Below are 26,732 nucleotides of genomic sequence, written 5' to 3'. Positions count from 1 at the left end.
AACAAAACTATTGCTTTAACAGTCTATAAACCTATTTCATTTACCAATAATACAGACTTTTTTTGTCTCTCATCATCAAATCCAACAAGTGTTTTAAGTGCACACCTATTCTAAAAAGAACCATTATTCAATCTGGGATTTTTTATTTTAAGTTTTATTAAGTTAACAGCACAGTAAATGCATGTTCTACAGTTAAAGATAACAATTAGGCCAAATATGCAGATTTGTGTTGTGTCTTTTAATTATCAGATGTATGATTTAGGATACAACACTCAGTAATGACTGAAGAAGCCTTGCAGATGCCATGCTTTACAATGAACATGTTGAGAAATCTCTTGTTTTTCTTTCTTCCTGTTTGTTTCCTGCTTTGTGTCTAGCTGACAAGTCCTGAACACATTCTGTTGTCGTGTCTGATTAAAATGATGTCTGTAAGAGAGGATAATACCCATCTGTAAATGTGTTTTCAAACAAATGTCCCATCTAATTATTTGGCAGGCCGCTTGATATGACAGCCTAAGACTAGAGAGTAGGCAGATAGAAGAGAGGAGAGGGGTATTGGCTTGGAGAGATAGAAGGTAAATAAATAAGAAAGCCATGGATTTGACAGTGCAAGGACAGAGAAGAGGAGAGGGTGCAGTGGGGGGAAAAAAAGAGGAGGAAGGAAGGGATTACAGAGAATAAAACGAGAACAAAGAGGAGAAAACGAGTGCTGCAGAAGCACGTCTGAGCTGTTTGCTCCCGAGCCTTGTCTATGCACAGCCAAAATCCCTGTTAGACTACAGAGGCGAAGGCTGGTCATTGTGTTTCCTGGATGTAGAGGAGCTTGGCAAATTAAAGCTGCGTCAGGGAGGCAGACGGAGACGAAGGAGCTTCATTTTGTTCTTATGGTAGCAGAAGCCTTTTGCTGTACTGCCGTTAATCACTGCTAACTCTGATTGATGAAGCTCACTTCTTGACACATTTAGGCTGACACATGTTCTGGCACTCAGGAAACGGCCCATCGCGTACTTTCAGAGAGTTGCACATTTTTTGTTACGAAAACAGGAAGTTTAACAGCTAAATTACTGAGAAATTATTTGTCAAATCATAGATATTTAAAAAAATGACTGACTCCAGTTGAAAGGTTAAAATTAGTCAAATAAAAAAAAGAATTAAAGGCTTCACATTTTTTGCAGGAATGCATATCTCCTGACACCTCTCATGCCAGAGTTTTAGACTAAGTTTTTCTTGTGTTGAAAAATTGTGGGGCTGTTAATGGTTTGGTCAAATCTTGAAAATAACATTATGTGCAATCTCATGCACTCAGAGTATGTATTCTTAATGACTGTCAGCTACTACCACATCAAACATTAGCTCAGTATATGTAAACTTGACTGATTTCATAACCATTTTTGTGTTAGCTAATATTATTGGCAGCCATCTTCAGTTGGATTGAATCCAAAAGTTAATGAGCTGAAGATGTACATTCAATGATTACTTGGTGAAAAGTTTATTAAAATTCATCCAACCATCTAGCCTTTCTGCAGCAAGTGATAAAATGTTCACACACATGACTCACAAACAGCTGTAGCTACATGTTTTAAGAGATTAAGTCATTTACAGAAACATTAAATACACCGCTACACATTCGTGAAGTGTGTTTTTTCCAAGTCTTGGTTGGATTCCCAGATTTTTTTTTTTAACTTCCTGTCCTCATATCTCCTATTGAAAGAGGCTGTCTTTGTGTATAATTACCCACAAATCCCCATACAGGAAATGAATGCATTATCCTAAGTATTGCTTTGTTGAGATGTAATCAAGCATCCAAAGAAATAGGTTTTTGAGCACTTCCTGAGTAACACTGCCTCATCAGCCTGTTTAGACCTGAGGTGGCCTCTAAGAGTGAAGAATAAAAAACCATCAGATCCAAACGGGTCACACTCTTCTGCAGGGACCAGAGAGCGGATGCTGTCGGGTGTAGAATACGCTGAAGAAAGCACCGTTCAGGGCACATTTACACTGTTTCTTTCCTTTTTTTTGCCGCTGAGATACAGTGTGTGCAGAACTGTTTGTTGGTGCACATAGAGCTCTGCTGTATGTGGGTCAGATAAATCATCTTTGCTTTTGTGTGTGCTAAACAGAGACAGGGAGGGTGTGTTTTTAATATAAAAAAGGACATTTACTAGTCTTAAAAGCACCGGAACGCACAATGCTGCTTCTTTGCATGTTTGCACACGAAGCGATCCTGTCTGAAAAGCAGCACTTTGTCTTTTTCTCTGTAAAAGAGACATTATTATCCCAAATGTGGTGGATTTGATGCTTTGTGCCTTCAGGTTTAGGCTGATAATATTTGAATCCATTCATTCAGTCCTTTAGAAAATGAAAAAAAACACAAAGACAAGGAGAGAAAGAGAAGCGAGTGAGCAGATTCGTTTCCCTCTTCTCTTTTAGTCCTCAGGGGAAAATATTCATGTCCATCAGCCTCGTGCGCTCATTTATTACCCCTGGAAGACTGTCTGATGCAGGAAAACATTAACACATGCTCTACAATTACACTCATTGAGTTCCAACTAATGCTTTGTGTCTGCATTCAGACGCACGCAGAGAAAGCCTGTTTAAGTCGTGTACAGCTATAAATCAGAGCAGGCTGTTACTCATTATGGCTTTCTCCCTTCTATAGGCTGCATGAACCCTGCTGTGAGTCTTGGTGAAGACAGAATCATTAACAGACAGATGATTTGGTTTGAAAGAATGAAAAGCTTGATTCATGTTGGTAAATTTACCTGGCTGAGGTGAAGCTGTGTGGAAGAATCTGTTGATGGGTTGTCTCTGTGTGGTGGAGACATAAGGACTAGATTAGGATGCTGAGGGAGATGTTTACAAAGTGTTATCGTTTTATCACAGGATTCCTCTAACAGATCTCCTCTAACAGACTGTTAGAGCTGCTAACAGCTCCAACAGTCTTTGTTTGCATTGTTTGTGTGGGTCTGCATGAAAAACCTGCACATCTGTCTGCTGTGAGGAGCCCTGATGCATGCAGAAACTAAAGGTCTAACATGTCTCGTAGGGATGCATATCGCCCACCACCTTTTGTGCTTGAATTTTAGATCATCTTGTGTTAACGATTGACAAAGTCATTGCAATTTTGGTCAAACCTTCATTATGATGTAGGTGCAAACTCACACTCAGAGTAGGGGTTGGGGATGACTCTCAGCAACTTCCACAATAGATTTTAGGTCCATATCTGTAAAACTGACTGTGGACCCTTTTTTGTGTTTGCTAAAGTTGATTAGCTGTGGTGGTAATCTTGGATTGGGTTGACATTCTAAACCGAATCCGTTGTAGATGTACATCCAGTGATTATTTTCTGAAAGTTTCAAAAAAAGTCTGGCCAGTGGTTTATGAGATAATTTGCTAACAGACAGACAGAGTCAACACTAAACATCCAATGGCAAACCTTTAAACAACAATCTTATTCAATCTATTAGGCTCAGCCACAGACACACCAATAATTAGCTCTGTCAAATTAATTGGGTTATACTCAGACATGTTTTTTTAAATTCAGGTAAGATAAGGCTGTGGCAGCCATCTTGAATCAGATTACCTCCAAACGTTGATAGGCTGTAGATGAACATCTAATGAATACCTTCTGAGAGTTTCATTTAATTAATTCAGTGGTTCATGAGATATTTTGATAACAGGCAGACACAAAGACAAGAGCAAAAACATTATTGTCTGCCTTCGCCTCTTGGCAGCAGGCGATAATAGCACCTAAAATGCTTTCATCCTGTTGTTTACCTGTGCTTGTGTTACCAGCCTGAAGCCCACAGATCAACAAGTATTACTGTGTCTCCTGTACGACTGAGCCAAACTTTAATATCTGTATATTTGTTGTTGTTTTCTTTTCCAACATCTTCCCTCAACATTTACCTGTCTGAAATACTACAGACACACACACCTACTGATGCCATCTGCACGCATGGGAAGTGTAGTTAAACAGAAATCATAAATGAACCGTGTTTTTACATCTGCTGGGATGTTGTCAGGTGGGTCGGGGCACACGCTGAGAAGGTCCCGTATTAAATCTTTTGCAGAGCTGTTTGGGTTGCAGCGCAGTGTAGGAGTACAGCTTAGAGCATCAAGGAGTTCGACAGCATCAAAGCCCTTCACAATGAGGGGGTTTACTGTAAAAGCTTCTCTGCTTTCTTCACCTGCATGTCAAACCTGCCTGGTGAGCCAGCTGACAGCTTCTATTCCTGTGTACAAAGTGGAAACGTTTGTAGTCATCAAATTTAACAAGCTCTGCATGTGATGCATGTTATTGTATCACCCACTCAGTTTTAGATTTTAAAACAACTTACAAACCTAATATAATATAAATTTTGTTCTCCCATTTCTTTGCCTGCCTTTCCGTGCAGGGTTGAGGGGAAGATGGTGCCTAGCTGCACAGCTGGCCCTCATCTGTCAATCAACCCACCTGCACTCACTTTGCAATCACTCCTCACAGCTTTCTGTCATTCATTGTGATGTTCTGTTGTTGTCTCACATATCATTGTTGATGTCAGTGTTGCTGTTGTGTATGCTCTAGTGATGGGAATTACTGTATATGTCTTTTCTGGGATTTGGATCATTTCACTTAGCCGGCTCTGAACTGGTTCTTAAGCTCCAAGACAGCTCTCAGACAACTCCCCAAGAGCCGTCTTTTCGTCTTTTTCTTTTTTTGGGGGAGTCCATCACTAGTGTGCTCCAGTTTGATTTGTCTTTGGTTCGGTGCCACACCAGCCTTTTATTTTTATCGCCCACTGCCGAAGGCAAAAGGGAGATAAGGTTTTTGGTTATGTTTGTTTGTTTGTCTGTTGTGTTAGCAAAATATTTCATGAACTACTGAATTATTTTACTGAGATTTGCACAGAATTCCATGGCTATATCTCCACTGCCAACAGTATCTGCATTTTGGGTCTTCTCTGTGCTACTTTCCAAGACACAACAGACAATATTTAAGCCACTCAGATTTTTACTGAAGCCCCTCTAGATTTAGCTGTATGATTTGGATCAGAAATATAGAAAATCAAGATTTATTTCATGTTAGTATTCAGTATTTGGACCTACTGTATCTCATTAAGCTGTGACTGTTGGACTAGATGAAGAAGTAAAATTGTGATGAACTGCTCAAATCTTGACTTGTTAATTTGGGCCAACTTGGAGTTTGCACACATAACAATAGAAAATACAGCTCTAGCGGTAGCTCTAGAATTATGGAAACTAAATTGAGAAGGGTCCGAGACAGGTTCCAGTCACCTGCACTGACTCTGTGACTATTTTGAGAGTATATTTTGTCTCTCAGATTTTTCAAACATGTTCAAAATTCCAGCTGCATGAGCAAGACCCTGCAACTCAGGCGAGGGAAGTGAGAATTCCCATGAATGTTTCGAGATATTTTAGAAACTCCCTAAAAAATGCTGTTTGCATTTGTTCCCAACAGTCGCTTGTCAGTGAAAAACTACCTTCAGCTGTGCCTTCTTGTTTCATTCAAGCTCATAATTTCAGTTTTGTGCTTTAGTTCCCTTGTGTTTGTCTGCAACTCTGTAGAGTAAAACTGGATCAAGCACAGAGCCAAATGGATTGTATCAGTGTTGGGACACATGCAGCTGTGTTATATGACAAAAGAAAATTTGGGGAAAATAAATCACAGATGGGGTTTTAGCAGAGAAGAGTAGAGGCAGATAAAGTGAATTTTAGTTTCTCCAGCTGACAATAATTTGTTGTAAACATGATATTAGTCTTTCCAAAATGTGTTAAATTGTTTAAATAATGCAATTTTTTGTGTTGTGGGACCTCCTGATTTGCAGTTTAAGCACTAACTTTTTTCTTCTGCATTAAAAAGAAACACTTCAGATTTTCACCTGCATTAGAAATCTCCTGTCGACGCTTCGATCGTTTTACAGCTTGAAATAATTTCATTATAGATAAAAACACTAAATACGCAGCCTAATTGGTTTAAGAGGTTTAGTTGGTGCCGGGAGAAGTGTTTGAAGTGTTTGTCTCATCAGTGCAGAGAATTATTTAACTCATCCTTTCAGAGTTTTAAAATATCATTTATGAAAGCCCAAAAATGAGTGTTTTGGCCCTCATGGCTTTTTTCACAGTAAAATGTTGAAACTTGTATCCAAAGACAGTCTTTAATCTCACAGCAAAGAGTCTAACTATGTCCATTATCCACTATGAAGGACAGGTAAACATGTAAGGGTCTGTGTGTGCATTTAGTTGTCTGTGTGTGTTAGCAAAATATCTCATAAACCAGAAAGTGCCTTTTAATGAAACTCTCAGAAAGCAATCATTGGTCATACGTTAACAACTGATTAACTTGTGGAGGCGACCTTATTCAAGATGGCTGCCTAGTTGAACTTAAGAAACATAAACATGGCTATAACTCAGTCAGACTTATAGTAAGCTAGAATTTGGTGTGGTAGTAGCTAAGAATCCTCCTCAATGCATACTCTGAGCACTAACAGATCACAGATCTTTGTTTAAAACTTTAACATGGAAGGTGGTAAGCAATATGCATCCTTCAGGAAATGCTTCATTAGTTTGTGTCATTTTGTCGTCATGGATTTTTTGTAACAAATAATTAATGATAACTTATTAGTAAAAGGTTTTGGCTGTTACATGATTTGTTGCCTCGGAAATAAAGTCTGTCTGTTTCTAATGTGATATTTTCTTACTTTAAACTTTACCAACCATTTTCTCATTCAAATCCCAATGTGATTATGAATATTTCTTTTCAAAATGTCAACATAAATCCCTTTTAGATCCTTCTTCTTCACTCCAGCTTTAGCTCAAATTTTCCCTACAAATCCCTTTAAAAAAAATAAAAAAAGAAGCTCACGTTAGTTTTCAAGCTTAAGGTTTACTTGTTACTTAAAGTCATTGTCTCTTTGTCTCAGCTTTTTTTCTCTAGATTTCTTCTACCTTCACCTTTCCCCTAATGTTCAGAATTTGACTCCTGTTTTTTGTTTTTTTGTTGTTTTTTGTTGTCCTTGCTCAGCTGACTTAATACCAGTACCAGGATTGTAACTGGGTATGTGTTATCTGTTCTTGTCTCAGGGTGCTGTGATCACCCCAGCGGCGACCATTGAGCCCAGTTTGTCTCTTCATCCCTCCAGTGTAATGGCTCCTCTCACCCAGCAGATGAACCACCTCTCTCTGGGTCCCACAGGCCCTGTGAGTCTCCCTGTCACATTGTTCTATTTTTATTATACTTCCAAAATCCTAATCATACACAACTAGAAATGCTGAAGGACCCTCATTAATTTGTAAAGCATGGAAAGCACACTCATCCTAGGTAGTACCTTCAGTCTAAAGCATCACTCTGACATATTATTGCACCGACATCCTATGACATTTTCTGCCCCGCCTTCTGTTTCTGCAGTACATCTCTGCTGCAGCGGCTGCTCCTATGCAAGGAACCTACATTCCCCAGTACACTGCAGTGCCTGCTTCTGCCATCACAGTGGATGTAAGGACAAAAACAAGTTCTTTGGTGACTTTTGTCAGCTACTTTAGAGGGACTTATAGCTCTATAAGTTTAAGATTACTAAATACACTATTATGAAGACACAAACAAATGTCAAACTATATGTTTGCAAATTTGACCTGATAATCGATTATTTCAAATTGTAGTCCCTTATAAGAAACTTGCAGGTGAGTTGAATGTTTATCCATGTAGTTTCAGTTCAGACTGGCTAAAATTATAAGAAAATAAAACAAAATATATTTAGATGTCTGTATCACATAATTCCACAGAGATAAATTATATTATGATCCCAAAAGGTTAAAGTTTTCGCAAAGTCACATTATGTTTTCTGTAAACTTCATTTAAACCTTGAAAACGATAGGTCAGATTTTTTTGAAGAGGGGTCCTGTAGAATGGTTACGAACAAATAATATCTTACCTGTTGCAGATAGCCTCAGTTTGGCGAAATAAAGTTAAAGTCTGGCTTAACTGACAAGTCATGGCTAGTCTGAGCAGATTCAAGACAAAAGTGGTTTACTGCTATCTCAAAACAACTCCAATCTCAAACATTTCCACATTATATATATATATACATACTGTATATATAAAACTTTACGGTATTTTCAGTTTTGCATACCACAGTTATTCTGGTAGAAATACAATCTTACACCTGTCAGAAGTGCCCCAGGCCACACTGGAGTTACAGACACTATTTATGCAACTAATCATAGAATTTAATGCAAAGAAAGGGGGTTTTAACATTGCAATGGCATCAATCAATACGGAATTTTTGAAAGTGACGTTATTGTAAAATAACATAAATTCATTTTGGTTTTGGCCCTGCTCAGACTGGTTGCTACCTCATCAGTTCAGTCAGAATTAAAATCTTTCAAGTCATTCGAAGGTCTATCTAGGTAAGATATTCATTGTTCATATCCTTTCCTCAGAACTTCACTTCAAAAGATCTGAACGACTGCTTTAATGGGATGAAAGTGTGATTTTCTCAGTTGCTTGAAATTAAATGAAACTTACTTTTCCTCTCAGTAAATAACATTTGCTGCTTGACATTGATTGTTTCTGTGTGTTTCTGGTCAGGGTGTGGTGACAGACCCGTCTCCACAGACAACTGCCCCCTCGTCGCAGGACGCCAGCGGGCAGCAGCCTTTATCAGTGAGTGAGAGTACAGGAGATCATGCCACAGCCTACTCCTTCCAGCAGACAAAGTGAGTGGGGTAAATCTTCAAGAAAAAAATCAACAGCTTAGATTTAGACTGATTTTTAAAAAATAAGAAGGCTGGGTAGCTCTGAAAAAACTTGGACTGGACAGAAAAGACTCAGATTATCTTTCCCCTTAGTTACAGATTACTTGTTGGATTGTCTCACGATCTGCATCATACAGCATCTTCTGCTATGCATAAAGGCAGAGTTATAGCACAAAAATGCATTACTTCTAATGTCACTCAAAATAAAAATAAATAAATAAAACAAAGGAAAAAAATAATACAAAAGCTAATTAATAATCAAAGGCCTTGATCGAATGCATATCACCCACCACCTTTTATGCCAGAGTAATAAACTAAGATCATCTTATATTTCGAAGGGAAGGACTTTTAGCTGTTTTGGTTAAACCTTGTAAATGACATTATGCATGATCTCGTGCCACAGTGTGAGACCTGTAAAACTCAAAGTATGTGTTGAAGATGACACTACCATATCATACTTTAGCTCAGTATCTGTAAAATTGAGCCAGTCTTGGGTTGGTGAGAGTTCGTTGTCTGTGGCGACCATCTTGAACTGGACTGACTCCAAAAGTTAATCAGTTATAGATGTACATCCAATGAATACTTTCTGAGTTTCATTAAAACTCATCCATTTGTTCTTTGTATTAGTTGCTCTAAGAATGTTTTCTCTTTTCTTGTTTGTTTTTTAATAACTTGCTCCTAGGTTTCTTCTGTCACCTTCCTGTATTTTCATTACTTTTCTGTCCCTCTCTTAGATAACAAGACTGCTAGGAACTATCTCTGCATTGCCTTTAGGACAGCTGCTGGAAAGACGGAAAGAATCAGAACAACAGAAGACCAAAACACAAAAGTGATCCGGACATCACTGAGCAGACAATGCTTCCACTGTGCGCAGGAACCAAATAAAAAGACAGAATGAAGAAGAAAATCAATTCTTCTCCTTACCTGGTTGAATCAAGAAAAACAAATTGTTTGCTGACCTAAAGGACAATGAAATCAATCACAGTCCAAGACTTTGATTTGATCATTTTTCACCTTGAGACTGGATTTTCCTCAAAAGGAAACAAAAAAAGAGACTGAAATCAAAACTCAACCCACTGTACAGAACAAAAAACAGTGACGCAACTGTACAGCACAAAAACACACAGTGAACAACTGTACAGCACAAAAACACAAAGTTACAGAACTGTACAGCACAAAAAACAGTGACACAACTGTACAGAACAAAAAACAAAACAAAACAACAAAACAAAATGAAAAAACAACAACAACAAAAAAAAAACATTTGAATGTGCAGGTAGATTTTCTGACTTTTTTATTAATAAAAAAAAAATGAAGGAAGCAAAGTCCAGGAGAAACAGACTGTCTTCCTTTGAATTTAAGCTATAGTATCTGAATTCTTTCCTCATTTGAGTAGTTTTTTAGAATATAAATGTTTTCTGAACTTCTTATTGCCTTAATTTTCACAAACTTTGGGGGAAAAAAAAGTTTCCAAAGTGTTGAGATCTTAAAAAGAGACTAGTTGAATGATTTGAGATGTGTTTGAGAGCCTCAGAGATACAAATCTACAAAGCTATCTGTACAGGATTTTAACAAATAAGCTGTATTTGTATGAAGATGATTTTGAATCAATGGGTGCAGATGATGTTGGCTGGTCAAGACAAAAAAAATCTTGCAGTGACTCCACTGCATTATGAGTAATGCTGTTTGGTTTAAATGTAGGATAAAAACTTTGTTTCTCCACCACATGTTACATTTTTCCTGTTTTTCATTTGATTTTACTCTATTTAACTGCAAACCTTTTAAAGGTTTTTATTTGTGTGTGTGCTTCGCTTGTCTCATTGATAAAAAAAGAGAGCTTCTGACTTTGTCAAAAACCAAATTTAAAAAAAGTTAGGATTTTTAAATGTGCAAAAAGCAATAGTTTTAGTAAAACTGTTGACAGTTTTTTGAGTTTTTCTTAACTGTTGAACAGCCTACAGGTGGCAGATTTTATACCAAAGATGAAGAAATTGTGTAGAAAAGTGATCTTCCTTGTTATGTTTTGTTCCACCTTGAAAGCTAAAATGTTTTCTTGCTGTTGGTTTCTGAGATTTGGTTTGTGAGATGGCTTCAGTGACAACGTGCAATTTGTCTTTAAATTGGTTGCCTGAACTTGTCATATTTTCAAGAGTTATATGGTTTTTAAGGTAACATCTGAGGAAAGATCTAGTTCCCCTGTATGTATTGGTATCTGTTTTAGGCTAAAACCCATCAACTTCTCAGATTGAGATGGTCTAATGCACAGTGACTGCTTTCTAAAATTAAATGAAAAAAAAGCATCCAGACTGAGTGGTGGAAACACAATGAAACTGCACATGATCAAAGGTCATGTGACTGTACTGCAATAATTACTATATCAGATAAATGAACAACAGAGTTGGCAGTACGGACGCACTGATAGTCCCATTTAGGACTATCAGTAGGGTGTGGAATCCCTCAGGTCAGGAGACGAGCAGCAGGAAGGTTCAGAATGAAGTTGTGTAGACATTGTATCTACTTCTGCTGCAGGTTGGCTCACAGCTATTGTCCACTGAGGTCTAACATCTGAGCTGATTCCACACATGTTAGGAAAAGATTGGGGGACCACAGGAGGATCGCAACATGATACAGGCAGTTTATAGCCACGTGTCATGTGTAGACGGGTGTTATTTTGTTGACAGACTGTATCAGGGTGGTGTCCCAAGAGGGTTAAGACAGGCGGACACAGGATGTCACTGATGAAGCACTGTGCCATCAGGGTTCCCCAAACCACTACCTGAGGTGAACGTGAGTCATACTGTGTGGCTCCCCACACAACTCTCAATGTTGTATGTCTCTACACAACATTTACACGATTGCTCCTCCTCCTGCATTGCTGCCATACGTACACATGATGGCCATCCATAGTAATGTACAACTAAGATTTATTGTTAAGTACAATACAATGTCACTTTTCATCGGTTCATGCCTTGTGGTTAGAACACCACTCCAAACACAGCTGTTGTTAATTGCCGCCCACCTATGGAACGGTGAACCCATAGTCTGGCTGATGCCAGTCTTCATGATGTGGTGCAGGATTACACAGGTGTTGTATGGAGTCCAGTACCTGTGTCTGGATGGCAGGTGCAGATCTTATGTAATGCTTAGTGTATAATATGACAATCCTCCCTTGGTGTAGTCCACTCTGGTTCACAACATGCATGGGTACCCACACTTATCCATCGGTTCCCCCATCTGGCCACTGTGACATCAGTATAGCCCACATGTTGGGTAATTTTACAATATTACCACCTGGCCTCATATAAACCCACAATGAGACCCCTAACAAGCTTCACTTCTAATTTTGGTAATGTTGTCTAATAGAGCTACAAGGTGTCCTGTGTGTCTGCTGACCTTCACTTACTGTTTTTACTGGCTCTTGGATTCTCAGGCAACTGCCTGATAACACTATTGCTCCACTCACGATGCTACCACTCTGGTGCTGGTTTCAAATGTACCAACTTCTTGCAAATCAAATAATTTACAAATCCATAACTGGTTTGCATGTGGCCCAAATTGTGACCAAATCAAATCATTCCTTTTGGGTGCTTATCTTCTTTTGTCATTGAGTGTATTACATATTTAAATGTTCAAATTTGAAAAACATCCTCCAGGTTAAACTGTTTTCTGTCAGTGTCTTGCCAAACAGAAGTCTCTGTGAGAATCGATGATCTCTGAAAGAAGAGAAAGGGCATTTTTGCAGAACAAAATTATTTTAGAATAGGTATACTCTCCTAAAAGGGCAATTTTTGTGTATTTTTTCTTTAAAATTGTAACATTTATGCTGCTAAACACATCAGTATTGAGGATCAAGGTTGTCTCATTTTGGGTCTTAAGTGCACCACCAGAATGACAGTACATTTTTAAGCCCAAGTGAAGATTCGAAAGGACCTAAATTTGGTTTTCTGAGTACAAGTGGATCAAATGAGAAAAAAGAAAAAGAAAAGTAAACTGTGTGGCTCACACTTGTTCTGATTCCACACCCTTGTTGGCCGTCCCACATCACCCTCCAACCAGTAAACAGAAGTAAAGTGAGATGCAGAAAGAGAAAAGGTGGTTCAACCAAAATAAAATAGTTACAAACCTCTCGTGGAAAATACCTACAGGAACAGAGAGCATAGGAAAACTGAATTCAAAAGAAATATTTATGAGTTGTTTGTTTGTTTTGTTTTGTTTTTTAGGTGTGTAAAAGAAGATGCTACAGAAAAAAAAAAAACCTTTAATGATGCTATTTTTTTATTTGCTCAGTTGCTCACATGCTTCCCGTGTTGTTCAAGTCGTGGTTTTGAGAGTGTCTGTAGAACCAGTGGGTATTGCTGTAGTTTCACATGTGTCTTTCTGTTCATTTTTTTTTTTTGACAAAACTTCCAATAAATAAAAAAAAATTAAAACAGTCAATACTCATCTTTCATCCTGCATGTACAATATATTACCACTAGAGGGGCCCATAGTTGTTTTTTTTTTTGTTTGTTTGTTTGTTTTTTTGTACAACTATAGGGTTTAAAGCAAAGGTTAGAAATTTATTTCAATTTATTCACAAAAACTATTTTGGGCATTCTTAGATCTGGTCAGCAAACACAGATAAAGCTAAGTATTTTTTTATTTAAACAGGGATATGTGTACTTCAACATTGGACTGTTCTTGATAAAATCAAATATAAAAGGGGGCTCATGTGTTTAATGTGCTTGCTAAACCTAAAGAGACCTCAAGAAAATTTATTAGTGAGGTTACAGAGCAACAACCACAAACAATGCAGTTAGAAGGTATGTTTATTATGCACTAGAATAATAATGAATGTCAAGACATTACCAAAACACTGTGCATCTAATGAGAAACATGCATTATGTTCTCCAGCACAAAAATAATACGACTGAAATATCACCTGCATTTTCAAGTTGACATAGTCAGACTATCAAATGACACAAAGTTTACATTTGTTTTGTTGACTTCAATATGTTTTCTTAAGTCACCTTCTTTTGGGACTTTATTTTAGATTGTTTGTTAATTTCTTTAACATTTTTTAAATAATTTTTTTTCCAACATTATCATGGCAGCTCAGATACAATTCAATGATAAAAAACGTTGACACTAATACTTGTTAAGTGCTTAAACAGACAGCAGCTGGATTAGTTTTCTTGGTTCTGGAAGAGGTTTTAACTGTTATTCAAACGTTTTGTTTTCAGTGATGAAATGGGACTTTGACTTTTTGGGAGTTAAAAGGTTTCAATTAGATTGGAAGATGTTTCTCAAATAAAACCTGAAACACTTTCAAGAAACAAGAAGGTCCAGTGGCTTTTTAAAAAATGGCACATCGTACATTCAGTGGATTATAGAGACTTTCATCAGAACCAGAGTTCTGTTCAATTTTAAACAGTGCTTTAAAGCTGTAATTCTTAATCACAGATGCATTCAATGCAGTTACAAGTATCTTACAGGAATGAACATGATAAATAAAAGTTAATATCACTTACTCTTTGCCTGATTATGTGAATAAATACACATAATCTCATTTTGAGGTTACAATTTTCTTTAAATTTTACAGTGTGCAGAAGGAACAAGCAGATAAACATTTTTTTGTTGTTACTTCATTTATCACTCAACTATTGTGTGGGTTTTGTTGACTAAAGCCAAATAAATTTAATCATCAACATAATTTCCTAAACATTTAAAATTTCCCTGAGATACAAAAGAACCCATAATACATTATTTTAGGTTGCTCTTTACTATCTCAAATCTGCAGGTTGCTCGGAGACTCTAATTCGACCTCAATATAGAGCCCATGTGGTGTAATTGTCCAGATTGTTTATACCCTCATGATGAAGTGCATTGCATATAGCTATGTGCAGTTAGCATAGATATTATAAGTAGATGTTATTCTCAAGCAAAGACCAGGGTGAGACCGTTACAAAAATGCAATCTATTATCAGACAAACCGGAATTGAAAAACAAGTTATCTAGAAAACAAGAGGGTATGCCCTACACCAGAACCCCCAGGAGAGTGATAGGCAGGAGGGCAGGTGGTCTTGAGACTGTCTCATACCTTCTTTCTACTTACAGTATAGTTCCTCTAGAAAACCAAGTTTTACTGTCTTCTCATTGGTCCACCAGCACCAGGGCTGACCAGAGCCAATCTGAGAACCTCACAAAACCAATCAATCAATTCAGTGACAGACAATGGAAGGGGTGGTGTGGTTCATCCTCTTGATAGTTTGTTCTGCCTATTGTCAAACATGACACACCTATTTTGATGATTTTAGGACGTAATTTCCCACTTTTACCAAGAATCATACAACATCACAATAACCTAACAAAGGAACCTTGCACACACTGAATGAAGGATAAATGTAGATCAGATGACCCTCTGATGTAATCTGCAAACGCTTGACAGGTAAGAGATTTTTAAATAAAAGTCAGAAAGACAAGAGTCACAAAAAAGACTTTAGAGAGTTGATGGTTTTTACTGTGAATTGTTAAATTGTACTGAAGGTAATGGACTTTGCAAGTCTTTACTTGAATTGAAAAGTTGAGAATTAAATTTCAACCTTATTTCTAATAATAGTCCTAAATTCCATGTGAATTTTGCCTCAGCATATTATGTTGGAAAAAAAAAGAAAATACATTTCAATCAGTAACTCTGAGCACATGCCTCAGCACATGCTTCTGTAGTACATTCCTACAACTTACGAAATGCCCCTCAGGGTTCTTGATATTTCCCTCTGTTATTTGTGTTCTCAGTAGCAAGTGCGAATGAGGATGATAAACACTAGAATAGCAGTCACAATGATTAATGCTGAAAATAAAAAGACAAGGCCAGCAAAGACAGGGTTTGTCAGCGGGGGGATTTCTTTCACCTCCGATGGGATCATATTGGACAAACTCAGCATGTAGCCCAAACTCCAGCCAATGTGCGTTTCCTTTATCTGAAGAGGGAAAACAGAGAATTACTGTACAATAGATTATTTTTTTTCTGCATGCTGTTTGTTGCGCCAACACTCTGCATGTCTACAGAAGTTTCACATATAGAACATTTTGTAATGAGGTTAGATAGCAATCGCTCTAGGGCAACAGATGAGTCATAACATGAAAATAACATCCCTGTACAGAAGTACGAGTTATGTGAGCCTGTCCTAAATTATGGTCATAAAAGGCTACGAGCACAGAGAGCACACTATTTCACTTGTTCAAATTTAGAAGCATTGCAAGTTTTTCTGGAATAGCTCTGCCTTGTTAGGAATCGTTTATGAGTAATTAGGAAATTGTAGCCATATCTGACTTTTTGCACCATACAATATTGCCTCCAGGGCTCTTAATAATTCCCTCCACTACTGTTTTTTGTCTCAGCAATGAAAGGCGAAAAGTAGAAGACAAGGAAACTCCCTTGTCTGAGAAAGTATTTTTGTGGAACTGTACATTTCATGCTTTCCATTTGAGTTTTGAGTTATTGAGAGCACATGGCGTGTCAGTGATCCATCTCAGTCCTTAGTGGGTGGCCTCATTCACAATCTTGTCCATTGAAAGCTGGTAAATGCCTGTCTGTAAAACCTCAACTACTAAAAAAAAAACAAAAAACCTGTTCAGTTACTCAATCTGACAGTTGTATTCTTGCTCTTTTTTTTTTTAAACATGAGCTTTGTTTTGTTGCAGTGCAGGGATTTATGCAACCCCAAAATCACAGCAGTTACTGTTAGAATGACTTTTACACAAGACATGCTTATTTTGTTTGATCTGATTAACTCACTGATTTTTCAAAGTGAATGTTTTTCCAGGTCTCGTTGTCAAACTTGTACCCATCTACCAGGAGAGTGAGGACATAGTGAGTGCCATAACAGTACGTCCGCAGGTGTTTCTCATTTATCCCTTCTTTTTCATTTTTCAGCTTAAAAGAAGAGAAACAAAGTTTTGGATTAGGATACTGATAGGGGGCAACAACAGTGCAAATGAATATAACTTAGTACATGTTTGTATTCAAATTAAAAAAAATGCAGTCTATGGTTAGTATATGATTTAAAAATACATAAATAATTGAAGGCCTTCTTTCCTTGAAGATATGCATATTTCCAGCTGCCTTAAATGCCAGAAATTTAACCTAAGACTATCTTATGTTGAGAATTGAGTTTTAGCCATTGTGGTTAAACCTTAAAAATAACATAATGCACAATCACAAGCTATCATGTGAGATCTCATGCAATCTGTTAGTGTTTAAAATATGTTGGCTAGGACTCAGCTTCTCCCACACCAAACTGTAGCTGTCAGGCAGGGTTGACTCCAGTTAATGGCAAAGTTTCAAACAAACATTGTGCGTGATCTGTTGGCGCTCGAAATATGTGTTAAGGGTTGACATTCAGCCACTACCTAACCAAATTTTACATTAATCTCTGGAAAGTTTGTCTGCTAAGTTTGATTAGCTGTGACGGTTATCTTAAACATGGTTAAGTCAAAAACCAGATTAATTTCTAGTTGTTTTTTTTTATTTCTGCAAAAGTGTTACAGCTATATTTATTTTATTTATTATAATGTTTTGTTGACATCACTACTTACATAAAAATCTGACATTTTTTTTGCTGCTGGTTATACTTGTCACTGAAGTGTGTGTCTTTGTGTGTGTCATCAACATATATAATAACTAGACACAGGACCGGAACCCGGAAGCTGAAGCCATAAAGAAGGAGCGCCCCTTACTTCTGGCTGCAGTGCAATTTTTATGTCCTGCCCCTTCATGTAAATGCACAGGACATTTTTCTGACAAAATGTAAAAACACACTTCAGCCTTGATGTTGTATGTTCAAATATGGATTTTCTAAATGCAGTTAGTTTCAATTAGTTATCTGAGGTTTAAATAAAAGTATCAGGTTACACTGTGATTGGGGTGCGCAGCACACAAAGGGATATATGTAATTCTAATTGAAAAAAGTCTACATGGCATGACTGATATTGAAGCTTTCTATGATTTTGGAGAACTTACCACAGTCCATTGTGTGTGGCAGAAGTTCCTAACTGTGGCTTTAAACTGGTCAAGATCTGATGTGCCAGTTAAATTTAGAGCTCTGGCAAGATAGAAGAATCCAGCATATGCCTGGTAAGAACATTAGAAAGACACATTCAATACTTTCATATTTTCACCTATTCTGTTTGACCTGCTACATCTGCACTAGATGTTACCATGAATTCTCCAGTGACCGGTGGCTGCTCAACCCCATCAAAGGAACACTGGGATGACAAACAGTTTTTAAAATCAAATATGGACTTTACTATTTCTCCACATTTCCTTGAGTCTGGATCCCCAAACAGAAACAAATTTTGATTTGGGTTGTAGTTTTTGGGTTTCTCTGTGCACTCCGTATTGTAAACGTCTGAGGCTTTCATGGTGGTGCTGTATCCTTCAGGGTAGCAAGGGTTTCTGATGTTGGATTGGTTAGATGATCCCTGAAACATTAAACAAACCTTCAAATTATTATTTCAAACCATAACCCAACAGAAACTTTACACCCACTTTTCATTCTTACAATAAAGCATTTTGGCATGCCCATAGATTCAAACAAAACTGCAAGTTACCAGAAATAATGCATTTCTTGCTGGCTAATGTGATGACATTGATGGTTCAATCTATATTCTTAATGACATAATGCATTCTTGACTGGCCTCTTTTTGCCTATTTGGAAGAGCAGTCTTCACTAATCAATTCTTAACAGCACATTAATGGATTTTGGCTTTCACATAAAAGCTGGTTCTTTTATTGAGTAATATCAAGAAGCTCCTTAGTTATGAATTTAGTTATTTCAGTTTAAACTTGTTATTTTGTTTACACAACTTCCCATCTTACAGAAGAAATCTGTAAGTAGCATCACTAAATGTTTGAACTATTAACTGGTTCTCCTGCCTATTTGTTTGGATTTTTACATTTCTTAATATGTCTAGTTGTAGGTTATTTTTCACCAGTTAACTTCTGCATTATTTTCTGCATTCAAGCTCAAGTGTAATGAGCACCCAACCCCAGGATTCATGACCGTCACAAACATGTTCTTTCATCTGTACACAGAGGACAAGTTGTATACCTGGATGATTTTGTCGAGAATCCTCTTATCAGCTTCATTTTTTCCATAGCAGAGGAAACTATGTGTGTAGACAGTGTAGGGGTACCCATACAGTTTGACCTTCAAGTAGTCAGCCCCATTTCTACTTTCCTGAACTTGAAAAGCAATTTGTGTTGATGCTCCACCAAGGTCCATTGACCCAACTGTCTCTGAGCTGTGTGGGTGCACATAAGTGTTCCATAGATTTTTCTGTAAACAGGAACAAGATGAGTAATTTTAAAACAAATGCATAGTACTGGTCCTGTTCATGAAGCTGCCATGCTTCTGCATTTAAACTGACTAAATGAAATTTACCAGTGTCTTACCTCCAGGAAATTTCCCTTCAAGTAGTTGACTGTGATCCACCCATACAGCCCTTCTTCCTGTCCAGTCATGATGGAAGCATTCCGGAAGTCAAAGGGCAGTGAACTCAAGTATTCTCTGAGACTATCCATGATTTCATTTGATTTCTGTTCATCTCTCTGACTTAAAAAACAGAGAAAAGCAAGATGGTGCATGATGGGTTCTGCAACCTACTAGAAAATTACTGTTCACAGCAGGAAAACTTGTTGAATTACACTGTTATCAAGCATTTTTTGTGACTGAATGTAGCAAGTTTTCAGATCATTTCATTGTGTTTTTTCCCCTCAAAGCTCTGAGTAAATTATCTTGACTTTTTGAACAAAATTCCTTTTTTTGTTAAAGGCCACTCCCCCCTCTCCCTCTGTGATCTTTAAAGTACAACAACAATTAGATTGTAGTCCAGATTGAGAGCAATTTTCAAACTTAATGTGGCAGCAGACACATTTCAGTCTTTACAGAAACAAACACTGGAACAGTGAAGCTCTGTGGTTGATGTACTGATATGAATGAAATGAAATGTCACTTCACATATCTGTAATGTAAATAAACAAGGTGACGGTGCCTGCATGGTTAACTACAGCCTCATGTAATTAAAAACAACCCATTATAACAAAAAAATCAACAACCATATTGTTCACATAATAAAGCTTTAGAACCTAAACATTTTAGTATCGTCAAATTAAAAAATGCATTGATGTATTGCTTTTAAGAGTAACCCAAAGCATTCTTACTGTAGCAGTCTCATTCCAGCTGTAGCTCCCAGAAAGAGAGGCGTTCTTCTGTGCTTTTCAGTAGGAATGTTTTCTTTGATTTGACTTATACAATATTGGAATCCTTTCCATGTCTCTGTGTCTGATGTGGAATTAACCTTCATCTCTGAGATGGCGACCCCTTTGGAGACAAAGTTGTGCTAAGTTTACACCCTTTTATAGAGAAGGTTTTTTTCCTCACATAAATAATATAATTAGTTGGAATTTTCTTAGCATGTTACAAAAGCAAAAACTCACCTTTTACTTTACAGTTCATTTTTTCTGTCACAACTCCTGTCTCGTTCTTCTTCTCCCCTGGCCATTCGTACAGGTACACATTGGAACGGGACGAACCAGAGTCTATCACTATCCCATACTGGTAAAAAAAATAATAAACAGAAAAACTGAGATGAATAAGTCATCAAACAATCATATCAAACTGCAGAATTGCTGCTGCAATACCCAACACCTCAACATACTGTAACACGCATTCTTTAAATCTTAATGGCATGGTTCCTGTTAGTGAACAGCCCTTCGAAAGGCATTTACCCATGTCCACCTATATACAGCAGGTGGGAACTCTAGTGTTCATTTGTATATGTTTTTTTATTATACATTTTCTTTGTTCAAAATAGAGAGACCTACAATTACATCATGTATGCATCCAAAGAGATCTGTGCTCATGGTTGTGTGTGTGTTCACCTCTAAGCTGTACTCTTGACTCTTTAATGTGCTCTGGATGACAGCAACAGTAACAAGGGCAGCGATACCGGCCAGCAGGAGAAACAGCACAGCTGCTATACGACACTTGTAGCCCGCTTTCTTTTTGGAAGCCATTTCCTGTTGGTGAAGGAGAGTTAAAGCTTTCACTAAAAGCTTTTAATTACAAATGATGATGAACAGTAACTGTAACTTTGAGTTGGACTGAATATTATGAAGTAAATGGATTATAGCTGGATTAAACTAATTGTCACAAACCGTGAGGACTGCTTTGAAATAGTTTTTACTGGAAGTACAATCAATGCCTTAAGCAGTTACTGCAAACAAGCATTTGTTATGATCTGCAGGGCGTTGCTGTGTTTGTGCAGTGTTGTGTTTTTCAAACTCAGGGCCACAATAGATTTTGCTTCTTTAACATGCAAAAATGGACAATTCTGGTTGTGATTTTAACAATGTTTGAATATGTCAATATACACCACCCAAAATTCCCTGCAGTTTTTGAGTGCTTTTCAATCAGCAAAAAGAGAATCCAAGATGACGAGGTTTGGAAAAACTTTGTTATGGTGATCTCTCCATGGTAAATGGGTCACAACTTGAACTTGAAAGCAGTTTTACTTAATTACACTATTTACAAGTTCACTCAATTCACAACACTATACTGACTGGCTGGAAATCAAGTAAGGACAACTGGGGTATAGGGACATCATTCCACCAGCAAACATATAAATACACTTGTATCATTGCACTGGATAGAAAAATGTGATGCTTTAGATTTTACACATGATCGGTGTTACTATTTTCACCTTTTTGTTTCACTGTAAACCATGGAAAAGTCCCATATGTTGATAGTCACGGTATGTCTGGAACCACTTTGCTTGAGTTGTTTATACTCAGATACAGACAGCATTGTTTCATTCCAGATCAGTCAGGTTTTGATGTAGAAATAACACATGGTTGGAAGATTAAAAAATGTAAATATACAAAGTCATTCCTGGTCCTGGAACCTATTGCACAATTCTTACTCACACTGCAAAAAATGATTGTCTAATTATATTGTAGACATTGTAGAAATATTTGACATTGCATTAATTGAAAATGTGATAAACTACTCGTTCCTATCAACTGTAATAAGTCAAATAAACTCGGGGAGCTAGTGTCTATCTCCAGCAGTCACTGTGTGAGAGGAGGGGGACAACCTGGACAGGTCGCAAGTCTATCACAGGGACACATAAAGACAAACAACCATTCATGCTCTCACTCATACCTAGGGTTAGAGTTACCAATTAATCTAATACGCATGTTTTTGTTCTGTGGGAGGAAACCAGAGTACCTGGAGTAAACCCACGTGAGCACGGGGAGAACATGCAAACTCCATGATGAAAAATTTAATTCTCTCAATAAAAAAAAAAAAAAAATTATAAATTATTATATTATATGTAATTATTATATAAATTTATAAATTATATATATATATTAAAAGATATAATTTTAAAGATAAATGAATCTTTTTTTTTAGATCAAGTTTGGAGTAAAAATGTTCTTAGATAACTTTTGCCAGCATCTCAGACACCTAATCAGTGTGATCTAGTATAGAAAATCTGATTCAATACGATACCAACAAACCCTGGTGAAAATCCTCACAACTACAGTACATGTCTGTAAAATGTGGAAGAAATAAAAGGCTCTAACATTAAGATAATTATCCCAAACACACCTTAAAAATACATCTCAACTGGAAGATTGTTTTCAAAAAACCAGTGCATTCAAACAGCTAAAGCCATTTACCAGCAGGAATGCAAAAGGGTGTCACCAGTTTCTGATTAAACATGTATTAACTTGCTTTGTTCCTTTTCCTTATATACACACACACACACACACACACACATATATATATATATATATATATATAGTGATTATAATCCATTTTCTGATGAAGCTTTGAGAAACTGATACATTTTGAAAAAAAAAGGTTGTGTGACTTTAAATGCCACCACCCCATTTTCTTATGTCTGTTAAATCCACCAAGGATCTAACAGCTGGGTTTTTCAGCAATTTAAGGAATTTAAGGTTTGTTTTTTAGTGTTAAGAAAATGAAAGCATAACATCTGACCACACAGCAACCTGACACAACACTAAACCTGTACTTATTAAACTGTTTAGAAATAACAAATCAGTGTCTGTAAGCTTTTTATCCAGCTCCTGTTTGCCATAAAGAAAGATTTTCAGTTTTTCTAACAAGTTTTTGTCTTTTGTTTGTGCAATATATATGTGTTACACAGTTGAGAATCTTTTTATCATCTGCTGCCAAAAGACAAAGACAGGTAATGATGTTTTTGCCCGTGTCTGTGTGTTTTTGTGTGTCTGTCTATGACCAGATTTTAATAAAACTTTCAGGAAGTAAGTTGTGGATGTATATCTACAACTAATTAACTTTGGGAGTCAACCCATTTCAAGATAACTGACGCAGCTAACTGAACTAAAAAAAAAACAACAATGGCTATAACTTATAACCTAAGATTTGGTCTAGTAGTAGCTGAGACTAATAACCAACACAAATTGAGTGCTCACAGATTGCACAAGATTTTTTTTTAAACTTTGTCATTAACTATTTGGAGTCAACTCTCTCTGTTTGTTAGCAAAATATCTCATGAACCACTGGACTGATTTTAATAACTATCTCAGAAAATACCCACTGGATGTACATCTACAACTGAATAATATTTGGAGCTAAACAAATTCAGCTAATCAACATTAGCCAATGCAAAAATCAGTTTTACAGATAATGGGCTAAAGTTTGATGTGGTAATAGCTAAGAGTCATTCACACACTCTGAGAGTGACAGTTCACACTGTCACAGAAGATCACATCATGTTTTCTCTTAAAGGTTTGACCAAAAAAGCTCCAATTCCATAATTTCTCTACATAGGATGATCACAATCTAAAAATCTGGCATGAACGGCGATATGCATTCCTTAAAGGAAATCTAGACAAATAATCTTTTAAACTGTTTTTTTAAACTGTTGTACTTAAGAAAAAAGACTAAAGATCTCTGTAAGTACAGACACATTCCTGGATGCTCATCTTCACTACATTGGGCAGTTTAGAGTTGTCAGTTAACGTAATGTGTTTAGATTGTGAAAGGAAACTGAAGTACCCAGAGGGAAAAAAACATGCATGCAAGGGGAGAACATGTAACCTCCACACAGAAAGGCTGCAGCTGAGATTTGAATCTGCATCCTTCTTGGTATAAAGTTACAGCACCCGCACTTGCACCACCATGCAACCCTTTATTTGAACTTTGACCACTAATGCCTTGATGTTTCTGCAATTTTCAACCTATAAAATGTCTAATAAAAACCTGTTCTGAAAAGAGCCGTTATTCTTTGTTGGCATCTGACTAAAAGCACCTCGTTTCTGTCAGTAAGTGAGCCAGAGACCTTCTAGCTGCTGTAAAGTGGGAGTCATTCATTCATATTTGATTTGTTCATAAAACTGATTAAAAATAAAAAAAACCATGGGCCAAACTTGATACTTCAACTTGTCAGGGCATTTCAGTGGTGCTTGTGTTTCATCTTCCATTACCTCAGCCATTTCTCAAACCTGACACCTTATACTTCTGAGCACTTCAAGCAGGTTGTAGCACTAAATGGAGATAATGGGGGATAACTGGTTTCTGTTCACTTCACGTTTTGCAGCTAATTTTGTTCTGCTTGCATTTTTCACAACCCTTTCAACTCCTCACAACAGAATATTGATTGTCCAGCGGTCATTCCTCAGCAATTCAGCTGGTTCACCTCAACAGATCTGCATCTAGCTGGTAAAGAGGCGTCTTAAAAGTTTTGCCTTTGCAGCGTCAGTGTCTCTTTCTCTGGAACATAATGAGCCGCTAAAGCCCTGAAATGATTGTGTGCAACTTAATGCAAGATGTTTCTTCAAAACAAATTATCTTAAAATAATTCAGACAATAATTCAGTCTAAATGCTTTGAGATGGGAAATAATCAGGTAGTAGTAATTTCATAAATTCATTTAGCTGCTTTATATTCACTTTACTCACTTTTTTTTAAAGCATCAAATTCAACTATTGTCAGCCTTTGAAATCAACAAGTTTTGATCTAAAATTTGCATCTGCACAATTAAACTCATCCAAACAGTTTCATAAACACAGCAATGTAAAGTTTGGAGTCAAGCAAACTAATACTTGCGCACATTTTGTTCCTTCTCTTTGCAGATACTGCTTTTTTCAGGTTGAACAGGGAAATGAAACAGATTGTAACTGGTTTACAGCCAATTCGATAGATTGTTATAGGCTTATACTATAACAAAAATGAACTCTGTAATAATTTTAACCATTTTCAGCATATATTTTAAATAAACACCTGATGTGGTACATTTTAAATAACCGCATGAGCTGAAGTGAATTTGTGTCTTACCTCGAAGAGCTGGTTGTGCAGATCAAGCCTGGGAGTGTTTGGAGTAGGAGGGAGATGTCTCTCAGGATGAAATGAAAAAATGCAGCAGGAAACAGGGGAGCTTCAGAGGAAAGGAGGGAGGCAGAGATCCAGTGAGCTGGGGAGGGTGTCGTGAGTGGGAGACATCCAGAGAATGACTCCCCTACAAGAACACAAGTGGTGCTACTTAATGCAGCTGAGAATGGGGGGGGGGCAGAAACATGGGAGGAGCAGTGTACGCATGTATGTACTCTCCAGCTGTTACCACTCCCCGCACACAGGGGGAACAGAACAGCCAAACTGTGGAGACTGATGCAGAGCTGCTGTTTGTTCACTACTTATCTCTGCTGTTTGAATACAAGTGTTTCTGAGTATGAATGAAGTGCAAAGAGGCAACAGAAGGAGAGTAATCAATAAGAGAAATGCATTGTGGTTGAACATTTCAGCAAGTGTTATCACAGTCAGCTTTTATTTGACAGGCAAATACCAGAAAAAAAACGGCTCGGGAGCCTCACAGATAATCAACAATGTGTTCATACCTGCAGGCTCCCCCTTTCAGCTTCACTTTAACTTCTCACTGTGGTATCTGTGAGTCATCTGTGTGAAAACCATGGGGACATCACTGTGTCTGACACAAGACTGTTATTCGAAGGGAATAAGCCACTCCAGTGTGTTTGTTTAGCTTTCTGAGCAGGCAGGTGAGTGCTAAAAGCTTGCTTTTAATCATGTTCTGTTTCTGTATGTGCATGCAGAGATAGGCTTGGCTTTTTAAGGAGTTTTCTTGAAACATGAGAAGCACTTGCATTTCTGAGTGTCTGCCTGCATCATATTATTTAATGAGGGTAGAGAGTCGCCAGAGAGCGCCAGCCTCCAAAGTAAAGATTAACTGACAAAGTAGAGCTTCATGATTTTGAGTCTTTTTAGAAACAATACAAAAATTCTTTTTATCTGACATTTTTATATTATAATAAACGTCTTTCAGCCATTCGTGACCCATAGCATCCCACTTATTCACCACTTTAGGCTATGTGGTAGAATTATTATGAAAATGGTGAGAGTTGTGTGCTTTCTCAGTGGTTTGACCACTCAAAGCACTTTCACACAAGTCACGTTCATCTATACACACACACACAGTCTCATACACCGATGCTCAACTCCAGGTTCAGTGTGTTGTTCACGAATAGTTTGACCTATAGCAGGGGAAGTCAAGCCAATTTAAGATGGCTGCCACAGCTAATCGACCCAAGCCAACACAAAAAATGGGTATAATGTAATCAGTTTTACAGATTTTGAGCTGATATTCAGTGTGGTAGTAGCTGAGAGGCACTCTCAACACACACTCTGAACACTGAGATCTGTGTTTAAAACTTCTAGCATGCAAAGCAGTAGACGATATGCAATAATGTAAGGAATGCTGTTTACGTTTATTCTAGGGTTGCAAAGCCATGTGTTACACATGTGACTTATACCTTTAGACCACGGGTGTCAAACTCCAGGCCTAGAGGGCCGCTGTCCTGCGAGTTTTAGGTTTTTCTGCTCCAACACACCTGATTCAAATGGTTTGATTACCTCCTCACCAAATCATCAA

General features: G+C 37.4%; 2 protein-coding genes across 2 annotated transcripts in view; one reads left to right on the top strand and one right to left on the bottom strand.

The window, feature by feature from the left end:
• LOC108232179 (RNA-binding motif, single-stranded-interacting protein 3) overlaps positions 1 to 9,849 on the top strand; it is a 123,828-nt gene extending 113,979 nt beyond the window's left edge. Inside the window, exons 11-14 of the mRNA XM_017409795.3 lie at positions 7,084 to 7,200; positions 7,409 to 7,495; positions 8,588 to 8,715; positions 9,489 to 9,849. Of these exons, the coding sequence (XP_017265284.1) occupies positions 7,084 to 7,200; positions 7,409 to 7,495; positions 8,588 to 8,715; positions 9,489 to 9,492 (336 nt within the window). The 3' untranslated portion in view covers positions 9,493 to 9,849. The remainder of the gene's footprint in view (positions 1 to 7,083; positions 7,201 to 7,408; positions 7,496 to 8,587; positions 8,716 to 9,488) is intronic.
• A 3,695-nt stretch (positions 9,850 to 13,544) lies between these two features.
• Positions 13,545 to 25,314, bottom strand: entpd3 (ectonucleoside triphosphate diphosphohydrolase 3). Its single transcript, XM_017410031.3, has 10 exons — positions 25,127 to 25,314; positions 20,678 to 20,815; positions 20,234 to 20,351; positions 19,958 to 20,117; positions 19,190 to 19,349; positions 18,846 to 19,073; positions 17,953 to 18,216; positions 17,756 to 17,866; positions 16,532 to 16,669; positions 13,545 to 15,713 (listed from the first exon to the last, which is right to left on the bottom strand). Exons 2-10 carry the CDS (start codon positions 20,810 to 20,812, stop codon positions 15,525 to 15,527), a joined length of 1,503 nt encoding a protein of 500 aa, XP_017265520.1. The 5' UTR covers positions 20,813 to 20,815; positions 25,127 to 25,314; the 3' UTR covers positions 13,545 to 15,524.
• Positions 25,315 to 26,732: the final 1,418 nt, after the last annotated feature.

Source organism: Kryptolebias marmoratus, linkage group LG16 (genome assembly GCF_001649575.2).
Source record: "Kryptolebias marmoratus isolate JLee-2015 linkage group LG16, ASM164957v2, whole genome shotgun sequence".
NCBI classification, from domain to species: domain Eukaryota; kingdom Metazoa; phylum Chordata; class Actinopteri; order Cyprinodontiformes; family Rivulidae; genus Kryptolebias; species Kryptolebias marmoratus.
Note: the sequence above shows the minus strand (reverse complement) of the source record. Positions and strands in the feature narration are given on the sequence as shown.

Excerpts from the sequence above, each read along its gene's own strand:
- entpd3 (XM_017410031.3), bottom strand. The coding sequence starts at position 20,812 with ATGGCTTCCAAAAAGAAAGCGGGCTACAAGTGTCGTATAGCAGCTGTG. Across the intron at positions 16,670-17,755 it reads GCCACACACAATGGACTGTG|CTGAAAAATGAAAAAGAAGG; the intron begins GTAAGTTCTCCA and ends TCTTCTTTTAAG. Across the intron at positions 15,714-16,531 it reads ACATTCACTTTGAAAAATCA|ATAAAGGAAACGCACATTGG; the intron begins GTGAGTTAATCA and ends TTCCCTCTTCAG.